This window comes from Pteropus medius, unplaced genomic scaffold (assembly GCF_902729225.1).
Source record: "Pteropus medius unplaced genomic scaffold, Ma_sr-lr_union100, whole genome shotgun sequence".
Taxonomy (NCBI): Eukaryota; Metazoa; Chordata; class Mammalia; order Chiroptera; family Pteropodidae; genus Pteropus; species Pteropus medius.
Genome location: NW_024340701.1, coordinates 12,515,139 through 12,529,452, shown reverse-complemented (window position 1 = coordinate 12,529,452; position 14,314 = coordinate 12,515,139). Strand labels below are relative to the sequence as shown.

At 39.1% G+C, this 14,314-nt stretch overlaps 1 protein-coding gene across 1 annotated transcript in view; it reads left to right on the top strand.

The window, feature by feature from the left end:
- The first annotated feature begins 680 nt into the window (after window positions 1–680).
- Window positions 681–14,314, top strand: part of CYP2J2 (cytochrome P450 family 2 subfamily J member 2) — a 22,628-nt gene continuing 8,994 nt past the window's right edge. Inside the window, exons 1-6 of the mRNA XM_039887763.1 lie at window positions 681–1,095; window positions 5,783–5,945; window positions 8,573–8,722; window positions 9,116–9,276; window positions 11,817–11,993; window positions 13,842–13,983. Coding sequence (XP_039743697.1) covers window positions 886–1,095; window positions 5,783–5,945; window positions 8,573–8,722; window positions 9,116–9,276; window positions 11,817–11,993; window positions 13,842–13,983 — 1,003 coding nt within the window. The 5' untranslated portion in view covers window positions 681–885. The remainder of the gene's footprint in view (window positions 1,096–5,782; window positions 5,946–8,572; window positions 8,723–9,115; window positions 9,277–11,816; window positions 11,994–13,841; window positions 13,984–14,314) is intronic.

The following is a 14,314-nucleotide window of genomic DNA, read 5'->3' as shown; positions in this document are numbered from 1 at the left end:
TTTTTTTTAAGCAGTTGTATAATAATACTATAAAATAATATTTATATACATATCTGCAATATTGTAAGAATGCATAACAACTGGAGTAAGCTAGGAAGCTGTAGGCTGGAAAGACAAAAGCTAAGCCCTGACTAGTATCTTTCTCTGGACTTTGGGAAGACACTTCACTTCAGTGTTAATTAAGCACCTATTAAGGACTAAGGTCGGCGCTAGGAGCTTTGATGTAATGCTTTTAAATCCCCAGAATGGTTACAAATACGCGACCTCTTTTAGATGTTCTGCAGACCGGTGGATTCATTTATTCACCACGTATTTGCTATCTAACGTCACTATTTCCTCAACTACAAGATGGGACTAAGAAGAGCGTCTGCCAAATTTTGTCAGAACGAAGAAACTTACTTAAAACCATGAGTGCGCTGCCTGTCATATATAGTAAACACACAAGAAACATCAGGTGCTTCTGCGTCAGGCGCTTCTGATAGCTTGACTGTTTACCAGGTACGGTTCTCAATACGGAGCTCAAATGAGTGTGGAGCTCTACGATGTATTGAAATCATAAATCCAAGAGCCCCAACGGTCTCAGAGAAAGACTTTCCAAGACTCGTGCGGGTTGTCCGGAAAATACAGCGCCTGGCATCTGGCTGGCGGGAAGGGGCGGAGAGGGGCTGAGGAGGGTGGGGGAAGCGTCAAAGGGAGCGGCAGGAATCCAGGCGACCAAAGTGGAAGGACAGGATTAGGCGCTCCCCGGCGAAGGTCAGGGGCAGGACGCCTTGGCGTGAAGGGCGTGGCGTGGCGGGGCAGGCCAGCGAGTGCTGCGAGCTCAATAAAGAGAGGCGAGGACTGTCGCCAGTTCAAACCTCAGAAGAGCAGGTGGATGTCCGCGCCATGTTCGCGGCAATGGGGTCCCTAGCGGCGGCCGTCTGGACAGACCTCCATCCCTGCACTCTCCTGCTAGGTGCTGTCCTCTTTCTGGTCCTTGCCCATTTCTTCAAAACACGGCGTCAAAACAATTATCCTCCGGGCCCGCCGCGTCTGCCCATCTTGGGAAACTTCTTCCAACTGAACTTTGAGCAGCCACAGCTGTCGCTTCAGCAGGTAGGAGCGGGTGAAGGTGCTGGGTCGCGTGTTCTATCCCTGACCCGCAGGAAAAGGGCCATCCCGGGGACGGAGGGGCGCGAGGATGGGTTGCCCTAGCGCTAATGCAAATGCCTTCGTAAACCCTTGGGAAAGCCTTGTTTTCCTCAGCGTAAACTGGCATGACTCCACCTGCTCTTTCTCGAGGTGAAATAGTGTTAACTGTACCATTTAACTGTGCTAGACATGTTACATTCTTCAACTTATTTAACTGTGTGCCTTGTTAAATATTATGAGAACATCCTATTGTAATATGATTACCTTGTCCTCTTTAATATTATTATCCTGGAAAAAAACACTATACTTTCTCAGACGTTCCATTTTCCCATTTGTAAAATGATAATACTACCTAAATTCTCACCACTTTCCAACTGAATCGCTCCCACTACCACAGTGACTGAGCCTCTCTTGATTGGCCTTTTCTACCTGAAGTAATCATTTTTAAATATCATCCCTCAATTTAAATTTTCTTAGCGCTTCTGGCTGCTAAGACTCCTCAGCAGAGTTCAGACAGCTTATGGAGCCACATGGAACCCTTATGACTCAGACTCTTGCCATGTCTTTGTAATCATCTCCCATCAGGACACCCTAACTGTGGCCACTCTGAATTCCTTAAAAATTTCTCCAACATCCAACACTTTCTGAAGAATCCTCAACTGGTCTCCTGCTTCTCAGCACAGGTACCTTGCTGAGAGACAACACTGTGCAAGATGGTTGTAAATAAAACAGTGAATGGTCAATATAACACCACTTATAGTAGACATGCTAAAAATATTAGTCCCCCTTTCCCTAGAAATGACTGGAGTACTTTAAACACATTCCTAGAGTCAAGTTGGAGATAGAGAAGGTTTTATCACCTTCTGAGAGAAACACCCAGTTGATAATGCTAACAGGATTAGTCACAGAATTTTAAAGCTAATTTCCTGAAACTGTACCCTTAAGAAATGTGTTGTTTAATTTCCAAGTATTGGGACATTTTCCTGTTTTCTTTCTGGTAATGGTTTCCAGTTTGATTCTATTCTGGTCAGAGGACATACTTTGTATAATTTGAATTTTCTAAAATATGTTAAGGTTGGCTTTATGACCCAAGATACAGTCCCATGCATACTTGAAAAAAATGTGTACTAGTTTTGTGTGGAGCAGGTCCAGGCCTCTAACCCTGGCGTTGTTCAAGCCATCTGTATTCTGCTTTCACTGGGCAGTGTTCTAATACGTCAGTTAGACCTTATTGGATGATCATGTTATCTAATTCTTCTGTACCCTTGTTGACTTCTTATCTACTAATTCTATCGCTTATTAGGAGAGTCATGTTGAAGTCTCCAACTACAATTACACATTTGTCTATTTCTCTAGTCGATATTGGTAGTTTTTCCTTATGTATTTGGCAGCTCTTTCTTTTGATGCATACACATTAAAATTGTTATGTCATCTTGGTGAATTGACTCTTTAATTATTATATAATGTCCCTCTTTATCCCTGATGATTTTCTTTGCCTGAACTTTACTTTATCTGGTATAATATAGCCATGTCAGCTCTCTTTTGTTAGTATTTACATGGTGTATGCTTCTCCATTCTTACCTTAACCAGCTTATATCGTTATATTTGAAATGCGTTCTTATAAATAGCATATAAATGGGTCATTTTTAAAATTCTGCTATTCTCTTTTAATTGGTGAATTTAGATGTAATTATATGTTGAGATAAGTCTGACATTGTATTATTTGTTTTCTATTTTTCTTTGTTTTTTTTATTCTTGTTTCTCAATTCCTGTCTTTCTGTGGGCCACTTGAACATATCTTAAGAATTCAATTTTAACTTAGTGTTTTTGAGTATCTCTTTGTATTTTGTTTTAAGTGGTTGCTCTAAAGATTGCAATATGCATATACAGCTCTTTGTCTACTAGTTTGAACATTTTACCCCACCGAGTAGAATATAGATATCTTATGACTATTTAGGTCCCTTTATTCTCTCCACTTTATAATATAAATGTCTTAAATATTATCTCTACAACATAAAGAATTATGTCAGACAATATTATAATTTTGCTTTTAACTGTCAAACACAATTTTTTTAACTCAAGAGGAAAAGAATAGTCTATTATATTTACCCATTTGTTTACCCTTTCTGTTACTCTTTCTTCATTTCCAGTGTTCCAGGTTTTCTACCTTTGTCATTCCTTTCTATCTGAAAAACTTTATTAAGCCATTCTTTTAGAGCTGGTCTGCTGGCAAAAATATTCTCTTAGCTTTCCTTCATTTAACAATGCCTGTTTCACCTCCATTTTCTGAAGTACATTTTCACTGGATATAGAATTCTACATAGACAGTTTTTTTCAGTCTACATTTTAAGATGTTGTACTAGTTATTTCTGGCCTCTGTAGTTTATGATCAGAAATCTGTTGTCATTTAAATTGATTTTTCCCATAAGCAATGAGTTATTTCTCTCTGCCTGCTTTCAGGAACTTTTCTTTGTTTTTAGTTTTTAGAGATTTGATTACGATATGTCTTTATGTTGGATTCTTTGGGTTTATTGGGTTGACTCAATCTAGATCTGTAAGTTTGTCTATCACCAAATTCGAGATGTTTTCGGCCATTTCTTCAACTTTTTTTCAACTTTACATGTATTTTCTTCTCCTCTGGGACTCTTGGACGCTGGTGGCACAAATGTTAGATCTTTCATTATACTAACATAGGTCTCTGAGTCTCAGTTTTTGTTCTTTTTCAATCTATTGTCTCCGTGTTGTTCAGATTGGATACTTTCTATTGATCTGTATTCAATTACTAATCTGCAGTTGAGATTAATCTGAGTTTTTGTTTAGGTTATTTTATATTTCAGCTCTAAAATGTCTCTTTGGTTCTTAAATCCATTTTCTGTTTCTGTGTTAACAATTTCTATTTTTGAAATTTTTTTCAAGAGTGTAATTGTTCGTCAAAACATTGGCATTCAGCAAGATGAAATTAAAGATCTAGTTCATTAATATGGACCCGTCCCCTGCCATTTCTTAAAAGCAAAGACATATACGTTAGAGGCAGATCAGTTTGAGATAGATCCTTGGCTCTGCCTTTTCTAACAAGATAGGGCATACTGGGCCAGAGATGAATGGAACAAAGATTGATGGAAGACTCTGGGCCAAATGAACAATGGAGAAATTGAATTCAGGCTCAGTTTTTCATGTGAGAGCAGGATGGTGGAATGAGACTAAATCCACTGTATTTACTCTGATGGGGGTCACGAGGTCCAGTGCACTAAGGGCGACATGGGTGTGCATGGAAATCAGGGAGGAGGGGCCACAGACACCTGGGGGAAATGGAACCCTTCTATTTGATTCACTGCCTGCAGCTAGGAACAGCCCAGTAGACAAAAGGAAAAGGCCAGGTCTTCTGAGAGTTGTCTCTTGAACAGACAGATCAGGATTGAATTGGTGACCATTCACTGTCATATATCCCATCTTGCACATATGTGCACCTTTGTGCATGCTCATGACATACCCACACACTCTTCCATTCTCTGCTCCCTGCCCCTGTCTCATTCTCACTTTCACTCTAACTCCCACTAAATTCTAAGGTCCTGGCGCCATCTCAGGTTCATGTTCTTGCCCTCGAATCTTGCATAATTCCTGACAAATCTCCTCCACTACTCAGTAGCTTTTGTCACCTTGGCTGTTACTTTGGCTACGACTCATTTTCCTTTTCTGAAAGATGAAGAAAATCATTATTACTGGAGAGTGTCTGTGAGATTAAATAAGATAAAATGTAAAGGATACTTCATATGATACCTAGTGAACGTGGCCGTCTGTGACCATGAGTGCCTTCCTCCCACACATTTGGGTGCTCTGGTCTCTGTCGCCATGAGCACGCATCTGCATTCCTTTGCACACAGAGCCCGTTCATTCCTCAGAGACTTGAATGACTGTGTGCCAGTTACCAGAAAACAAAGTGCCTTTCACACTGCTGCTCTCATTATTCCTTACAGAACCCTTAAGGGAAGCATCATTTTCTCCCTTTTATAGCTGAAGAACTGTCTCTAAAAAAAGTGAAACAACTTTCTCAAGAGCCCACAGCTAGTGAATCATAGAGCTAAAATTTGCACACAGCTCCAGAGCTAGAGTGCTTTTCTCCACATCTGGCCCAAGCCCTATAATGAATTTTCGATCTTCTAGCACATGTCAAGGGAGGGGACATTCTCTTTTTGTTAAACAGATATGATTTACTAAGTAGTCCATGCTTGCTACACTAGACTTACATTAAACAGATCTCAACCTTCTCATGGTCAGTTACATGTGCTGAATTTTCTCCCTTCACTAAACTCTAAGATGCTTGAGGTTAAAGACCTTGTTTATTTTATTATAGTTATATCTTCATAACTCATTCTTAGGGCAATGGTAGATGTTTACTCAATTCATATAGGTTGACTATGCGGATGAATGTTTTATAAGGTATGTTCACATCCTACAGTAAATCAAATGCAAGTCTTATGGAGAGGAGAAAAGGAAACAGGGAGAAACATTTCCAACAGACCGAGAAGTTCTCACACACGCATGCACACACATACTGCCCTCGATACAAGCTCCCCTGGCTGTGCGCACTTTTTTCTTTCCTGGACACAGAGATATATGTATATTCAACTATGACTATTTAACTATTTTTCAGTATGTAAAGAAATATGGGAATGTTATGAGACTGGAATTTGGTTACACATCTTCGGTTATTGTAACTGGATTGCCCTTAATCAAAGAAGCCCTTGTCCACAAGGAACAAAACTTTGTGAACCGCCCCATAATGCCTGTTCGAGAACGTATCTTTAAGAACTGTGGTAAGTTTCTTGACCGATGTAAGATGTGTATGTTTAATATTCTTAAGATCTATTAAAGGTGCCTCCGTGACTGTAATTCCCAACACTTCCCAGAGACCAAACCCAATATAAAATCTTGATGGATGTTCACACTTCCCTATCGAAGGCACTCTCTCAAAGGATTTGGCAGGGTCAACCCTAATGTCAGGGATTTGGGAAAAGCTGCATCTGCTGCATGAACTCATTCCAGATGCTTTGGTAAGCAAGTAACCCATCATTCGATGATAGCGGAGAAAGAGGCGATATATTCACTCTTACTGGTTTCCCATTCCAAATCTCTTCCTGCAGGAAAATTGACATGAATCTGCTTCTGCTGCTTATGTAATTCCTTCTTCTTTCCTCTAGTTCTTTATGCTTTATCATTAAGGCTGTTTCATACAAGGTATCTTGAGCCTTCTAGTCTATGTTAGAACAGTTTAGCATGAATACATTAAATTATCATTAACTAAACTTAAACATTTAAAAATCTAAATGAAAAACTCAAGTCTATTACTCTATTAAAGCATTTTTTTCAGGTGCTTCCTGATTCCTCTTTGAAATATTTTATCCATTAACTCTATATCCATTTACTGTATTTATTATCTGCCATATGAAGTGCAGTGCTATGCATCGATGATATAACAGTGAATAGAACAAATCAAACTATTCTATGTCCTTAGGTAAGTCAAATTTTGTTCAGAGAGAAAAACATTATCAATTAACTATAATAATTTAAAGCCTTAGTATTATGAAGATAAGTGCAGGATGCACCTACTAGAAGTATCTATTCTAGTCCTGAGATTCAGGAAAAAACTAAAGTAAGTAAGTAAATGACAATTTAATAAAGTGAAGGAGCAATCAGACAGAGTGAATAGAATATAAAAAGTCTCTGAGGTGGGAAGAAGGACAGTGAACTTGAGGAATTAAAAAAAGTGGCCAATGTGGCAAGGACAGAGATCAAATGGAGATGAAACTGCTAAGCTTGGCCAGGAATAGTTCATGCAAATATTTGTTAAGGATGTTCGTTTTTCTTAATAACAATGAAGCTCTTGAATGGTTCTCAGTAAAGAAAGGAATCATCATATTTATACTGTATATTTTAAAAACTTATTTGGGCTGCTCTGGAGAGAATGGAATAAAGGAAGCAAGAGACTATTGTAGCATTTTAGGTTAAAGAAAGGTATAGCTTGGGCTAGGGTTAAGAGCATTGTAGCATTTTAGGTTAAAGAAAGGTATAGCTTGGGCTAGGGTTAAGGGACAAGAAATGACAATATAGTAGGTTAAAGTAGGACAGTGGTAGTGAAGGTACATGGATTTAAGATATTCAGAAGGTAAATCCAATAAGACATGGTGACCTAGATGGAGGGAGGATGAAGTGTTGAGGTAGACACCCAAATGAGTAGATGATGGAAAGAAGGAACACTCAGAGGAGGACAACGTGTTTGGTTTGGCTTAGGTGGGGAGTTGTATGTAGAAAAGCATGAATTCAATCATGGATATGCTGAGTTTGAAATGCCTTTAAGTTAGCAAAATCAAGCAGACAGTTGTATATATGTGTCTGGAGCTCAGGGACAGAAATAGATGGTCATTATTAATATTATTTAAAATTTTAGGAGTTGATGAGATTTCCAAGAAATGGAGTATAGGATGAGAATAGAAGGCCTTATATTGAAGAATTCCTTCATTTCAGAGTTTGGTAGAAGAAGGTGAATGAGCGAAAGATATGAGAAGTTCTCTGCTGTAGGAAGAAAATCTGGAGAGTGTGGTATCCTGAGTATTGTTGAAAGAATTTCAAGAAAAAAAAGTGTCTCATGTTCCTGAAAGACTAAGTAAGATGAGGTTGAAGAGTATCCCTGGATTTTACAGCAAGAAAGGCCATTTCATTGAGACAGTGGAGGCCAAACCCAGATATTAAAAGGAGCTGAAGGGTGCTCTAGAAATGAAGAAATGAAAGGAGCGTAGACTTACCTGTGTTATAAAACAAATGATGGTCTGTCGAACACACCAAGATGGTTTTTTTTGACTCTGCCTGCATGGAATATTCATTCTTCGTTTTCTTCAGTCATTTCTTCCTCTATTAGGAACCAGCTTAGATAGGACCTCTCCTGTGACTTTAAAAGCCTTACCTCTTAATCCATTAGTATGAATATGAGTGCATACTAACAAGTGTCTTACATATGAGTGCATTCTTAGTACATAGCATAATATAAATATTTAAATATTCCTTATGTCACTAGTAATCTAAGTATGGGCTTTGGAGTCACGCATACCTGAACTTGAATGCCTGCCTGTTCAGTGGCTTATTAACTCTGCAACCTTGCAAAGTTTATTTTATTCCTGTGCCTCAGTTTTCTCATCAGCAAAATGGAAAGGGGGTAATAATTGTATCAACCTCATAGAGTTTCTGTGACTACTAAATTACATAATGCATAAAAAATACTAAAGTGCTTGGCATTGCAAGTTGTCAGTACATGCTAGTGATTGTATCCATTGCTTTAGGATTATTTCTCTGAATAGTTTTCAAATGCCTAATGCCCTTATCCATCCCTTTATTTGATACACGTCCATTTGTTGGCTTTCTTTTTATAATGTTGCTTTCTTTTTCCCAGGATTGATTATGTCCAATGGCCAGGTATGGAAGGAACAAAGAAGGTTCGCCCTGACAACACTGAGGAATTTTGGTTTAGGAAAGAAGAGCTTAGAGGAACGCATGCAAGAGGAGGCCTACCACCTCACCCAGGCAATAGAAGAGGAGAATGGTGAGTATTTCTTAGGACAAGTGTAAGAGACTGTGGCTCATTCATTCACTGAACAGATACTCATTGATTACTTTTAATGCCTATCATGTGCCCAGCACTGTGTTAGGCCTTGAGGATATAAATGTAAACAACTAACCAGAACTCTGCCCTCATGAAGTTCTCAAATTAGGCACAAGAAGACAGGCATTATATACATTATTGATTTTAAACCCTGGTCATTAGTTTGACTTCCCAGGCATTGACTGACAACCTGCTGGATGTCATACCCCGTGTACAGTGCTGTGACCAGAGTCTCAGATGTTTCTGTACTTGGTATGTCATTTGTCATATAGACCCTCAGTAGAGAACAGAAACAAACCAATCTGAAAGATTCATCTTTTCTTTCACCTCCAGGACAGCCTTTTAACCCACATTTGAAGATCAACAATGCAGTTTCCAATATTATTTGCTCCATCACTTTTGGGGAGCGCTTTGAGTACCAGGATTATCAGTTCCAAGAAATGCTGAAGATGCTAGATGAGCTCACACATCTGGAGGCGTCAGTGTGGTGCCATGTAAGGAGTTCTTTTTTTATACCTTGGTTAAGGATATTGGGTCTGATGTCAGACACAGATGGGTTTTTTTAAGCTAAAATATAACCTTTTAAATTGACTTCAACACAAACTTACTTGAATTCAATCTGTGATTCTAGTGTTTTTGATAATAAATATTATATAGTAAATGTTTTACTACATAAAAAGAACATTTCTAACAGTCATGTAAAGCCATAAACTTTGCATTGCATACATCTTTATTTCTATGTTATTTTATTTTAAAAGCATAATAGTGTCATTGCCTTTGAACCTTTCCTCTCCATGTCCCTCCTTAACCCAGCCATCTCTCTCCTCCCTCAGAAGTACTCTTCTGTGCTTGGTTTCTCCTTTGGCAGATTGTTAGGAGATTCATCCTGTGTTAGTTGCTCTTTTAAAAAAAATTCTGAATAGTACTCCATTTTATGAATATGCCATTGTTTGTTACTCTATTCTCTGTTGATGGACATTTGGGTTGTTTCCAGGTTTTGGATGTTATGAATAAAGCTGCCATGAACATTCTAATACAATTGTGCATGTAGCCACATCCACTCATTTCTCTTGATTGTGTGTGTGTGACACACACACATACATACCTAGACATAAAAGATGTCTAGAGGTTTCCAAAGTGGTTCCACTATTTACATGTCTGTCAACAGGAATTTATCAGTATCCTAATTTCGTAGAATAAAAATACTTGGGGTTCAAACCTCACCCCTTACTTTGCAGCCCTGCACTCCATTTTTGTCCCTTGAGGCTTATAAGTCTGTCGAAAACTATTCAGCTTCTTGGTCTCTCAGCCACTTTTCTAGATTTGGAAGACAATTTTGGGAAAAATTGGCCCCAAGTGTTGAGGTCACTTGTCTGGTATCTAGAAGTGGATTTATTTTTATTTACTCCTGCCAAGCATCCTTGCCTAGAGCTTTATGGATCCATCACACCAAAATGGGTAAAGCAGTTAGCATGATTACTGGCACATGAAAAGGACATAATGAATGTGAGCAATTATTATTATTGCCAAAGTTATTTTTTAAGTCCTTGTTCTCACTTCTAGTCATGGTAGTCCCCAGTTCAGTAGTTCCATTTTTGTCCTTCCTATTAAGACAGAATCTAGGAAGTCATGAGAGTTCAGTGGGTACCCAGCTGACTCTCCCCAGGGAAAAAAATTCCCGGAGGGTAGTAAGGGGCAGTAGAGTAAGGGTAATAAGCATTTCTTGGAGTCCCAAAATAGACCAGGCACTTTGATGGACAGCTAAACATGCTTTATCTCAACTAACTTTCACAACAATCCTTTAAAGAAATAAAGCATCATGACGTGTGCAGGCAGATATGGGAGTGTGTAAGCAAGTCCAGATAGTGGTCCATTGGCTCTGTGTTAAGTATTTAATGGATCCCACGTCATTTGGTCACCAGAATAACTCTGGGTCCCCATTGGCAGATAGTTATACTAAGGGGTAACAATTTACATCATCATCATCATCATCATCATCATCATCATCATTTCCAAAGTATTATAGCTAGAAAGCAGCAGACCTAATAGCCAAACACATGTCATGTCTTAAGTCTAGGTGATATACCATTATGTTATGCTATCTGTTTTCTACCAGATATTATTAGAGAAAATATATTCAAAACTACTTTATTTCGGTAACAATGTCTCACCCACATGGAGATGCCCCCATAGTGGAGACAGGCAAATACATATATATGCTTAATAAATATATATATAAAACACATCTATATACATATATACATACATATATATCACATAAACATATATACACACGATAATGATAATTGCCATGAAGGAAAATAAAACAAGATAAGGGAATGGAAAGAGAGTGGCGAGGATGCTGCCACTTACAGGATCATCAAGTAAGACTGTTCCAAGTGGATGACATTTAAGCAGCATTAGTGAAGTGAGGTGCTGGAACTCCAGATTTCAGAGGAAGAACGTTCTAGATGGAAGGAATAACAAATGTGAAGTCCTCAACAAGGACATTCTTGGTGTCATTACAGAAGTAATGGGTCTAGACTGGAGAAAGTAAGATGACAGAGAGTGATAGCAAAGGATACGACAGGTGGGTGCAGGAGCCAGTTCACAGAGAGTTTATATACCCAGAGAACGATGCAGAAGTTTGTCTGCATGTCATGGGAAGTCATTGAAGAATTGAGAACCAAAAATTGCAATGTTCTGATTAAACTGTTACATGCTCACTTCTGGCAAATAGCCTGGGAATGGGGTTAAGAAATCGAACAGAGGCTGTTACAGCATCTAGATAAGAAAAGGTAGTTTGTGCTAAGATGGCAAAGCAGTTGGGGTGGCGAAAGGTGGTCTAAAACTGGACATATTTGGGATGGAGTGCTGAAATGCTTTGCTGGAGGGATGAAAAGAGGGACGAGAGAAAAGAGTCAAGATCTAAGTGTAAGCAAACAAGAGCTAGAATAAAACGTTTCTGTTGTCTTAAAAAGTGGAAAACTGGCACCCTATTGTCTCTGTGATTGTTTTGTTTTTTCTCGATTAGTTTTACAATATCTTTCCAAGGATAATGAAATTCCTTCCTGGACCTCACCAAACAGTTTTTAGCAATTGGGAGAAACTGAAATTGTTTATTGCCTGTGCAATTGAAAACCACAAGAGAGATTTTGATCCTGCCCAAACAAGAGACTTTATTGATGCATACCTCAAGGAAATAGAAAAGGTGAGGAAACCAAAGTTGTTACCTGTGTTTTGTCTTTAAAGAACAAATGGGGATGTACTCATTTCCTATTGATGCTGTACAAATTAACCTAGTGGCTTACAGCAACACACATTTATTCTCTTACAGCTCTGCAGATCAGAAGTCTGAAAGCAGTTGGACTGGGCTAAAGTCAATGTGTTTGTAGGGCTGGCTCTTTTGAAAGCTGTATGGGAGAATCTGTTTCTTTCCCTTTCCTAGCTTCCAGAGGATATTGAATTGCTTGGCTCATGGCTCCTTCCTGCATCTTCAAAGTCATTCATGTAGCATCTTCTCTGTTACCATCCTTACATCTTCTCTTTATGACCCTCTTCCCTCTTGTGATTGTAGTGGGCCCACTGGGATTTTTCAAGATAATCTTCCCATCTCGAGATCCTTAACTTAGTCATATCTATAAAGTCCCTTTTCCTATGTAACATCCACAAGATCCAGAGATTAGACATGGACATCTTTGTGGGTCTTTATTCAACCTATCACAGGGAAGTAAACATAGAAGCAGTATTTCATAGAGTAGAAGAGTAGCATTAAGCCAGGATGGATGAGGCAATTAGAAATAAAGGTAGGGATTCCATGGTATTTGGCTTGAGGCTTTGGGAATGCCCAAATACTGCCTTTTATACTTCTATTCTCTACCCTCTATCCATACCTGAAGGAGCTATATGAAAGAGCTATATGAAGGAGCTATCAGAAAAAGGAAAAATAAGAACTGAGCCTCAAAGCATTGTCTCATTATTAGTTGGAACTGTGCCCAGTTACCTACTCCTTCCCTCAGTCCCCAGAGTAGAGTGCAAATAAAGCTGAACTGGATGCCTGAGTTTATCTTCAAGGCCTGAGTGGGACCCCATATGATCCACTTTCCAAAGTTATAGGGAAAAACAGGGTAGGGGAAAGCCTAATTGGATGTGTAGCTTATAACACAATAACTCTTCTGATTAATATATATCACTGCATCAGTGTCATAATTTTTGACTCATCACCTTATCTCTTCCTACTGTGGAAGTTGGCAGGATGATAGGTTTCTTTCTCATCTCCTCTCTTACTTCACCTTATTGTCATAATATTAATAGAAGCATTGATTTCTTCTCAGAGGAGACTTCACTTGCTATATGGTGTACAGGTATGGAACCACGGATTAAGAGGAACGTTGACAAATTGAAGCTTGTAGAGGAAGGTGGTAAAGATGATGAAATGCCATGAGGAATGGTTGATGGAATTAGAGAGGTTTCACCTGGAAGGAAAAGATTAACTGAGAGATATTAAAATTATTGTACATAAGAGGAATTCAGTTTTTTCTTTATAGTATCAGTATAAATGTTTGTTGAGTATTTGCTGTGTGCCCTTTGCATCTTACATGATTCATCTTTGATTCATCAAAGATTACATAATGTCATCTTTGGGGGTGTGTTTTGTTATTCCTATTTTATAAAACAGGAAACTGAAGCACAGAGAGGTTAAGTAACTTGCCCTGGGTCACAGAGATAGTGAACGTTGTGGCTAAAATTGGAACCCAAATCTAGCTCTCTACTGTACTAATAGCTTCTTTCCACTGTACTAATAGCCTCTCCAAAATTATAGGCATAAAAATTAGTTATCTTGATTTTCATCCACCCAAACTAACAAAAGCTTCTAGCGCTTGGGGCAGGACAATGCTAATGATATTGCTGCAATAAGACTCTGCCTCCTAAGGAGACTGAAGGCAAAGCCCGTTTCTCCTAGGGATCGTTCCTTCCACATTCTCTCCCTAGGATGAAGCCCCTGTGTGGTGGCAACCAAGAACCCTCTGAATAAACTAATAAACTTGGTGTTTTCTAGCATAAGGGCAATACTACTACAAGTTTTCATGAGGAAAATCTCATCATCTGTACCCTAGACCTCTTCTTTGCTGGAACGGAGACAACTTCGACTACTCTGCGCTGGGGTCTGCTTTACATGGCCCTCTATCCAGAAATCCAAGGTGAGCATGTCAGTGGGTATGCCTAGGCCAGGACAGAATGGTGCCACCTGGAACATGCTGCACCAGAGCTGAGAGCAGAAGATAGCATGGTAGAATGGAAAGATGGGTAGGATGGTCGTGAGGCAACATGGACTTGAGAAGGAGCACGTTCTTCAGTTTTTCGGGATTGTGATGGATCCGAGAGTCCCTGGCCTCAAAAAATTCAGAGTCTAGTGAGGAAAATGGTGAATTTAATTGACATTGTAGTGGGTTCCAGGAAAGAGTTGCAGTCTCACATGAATTCTGGTCCTAGGGGAGGTTTGATGTCAGACAATACAAAAAGAAAGAGAGA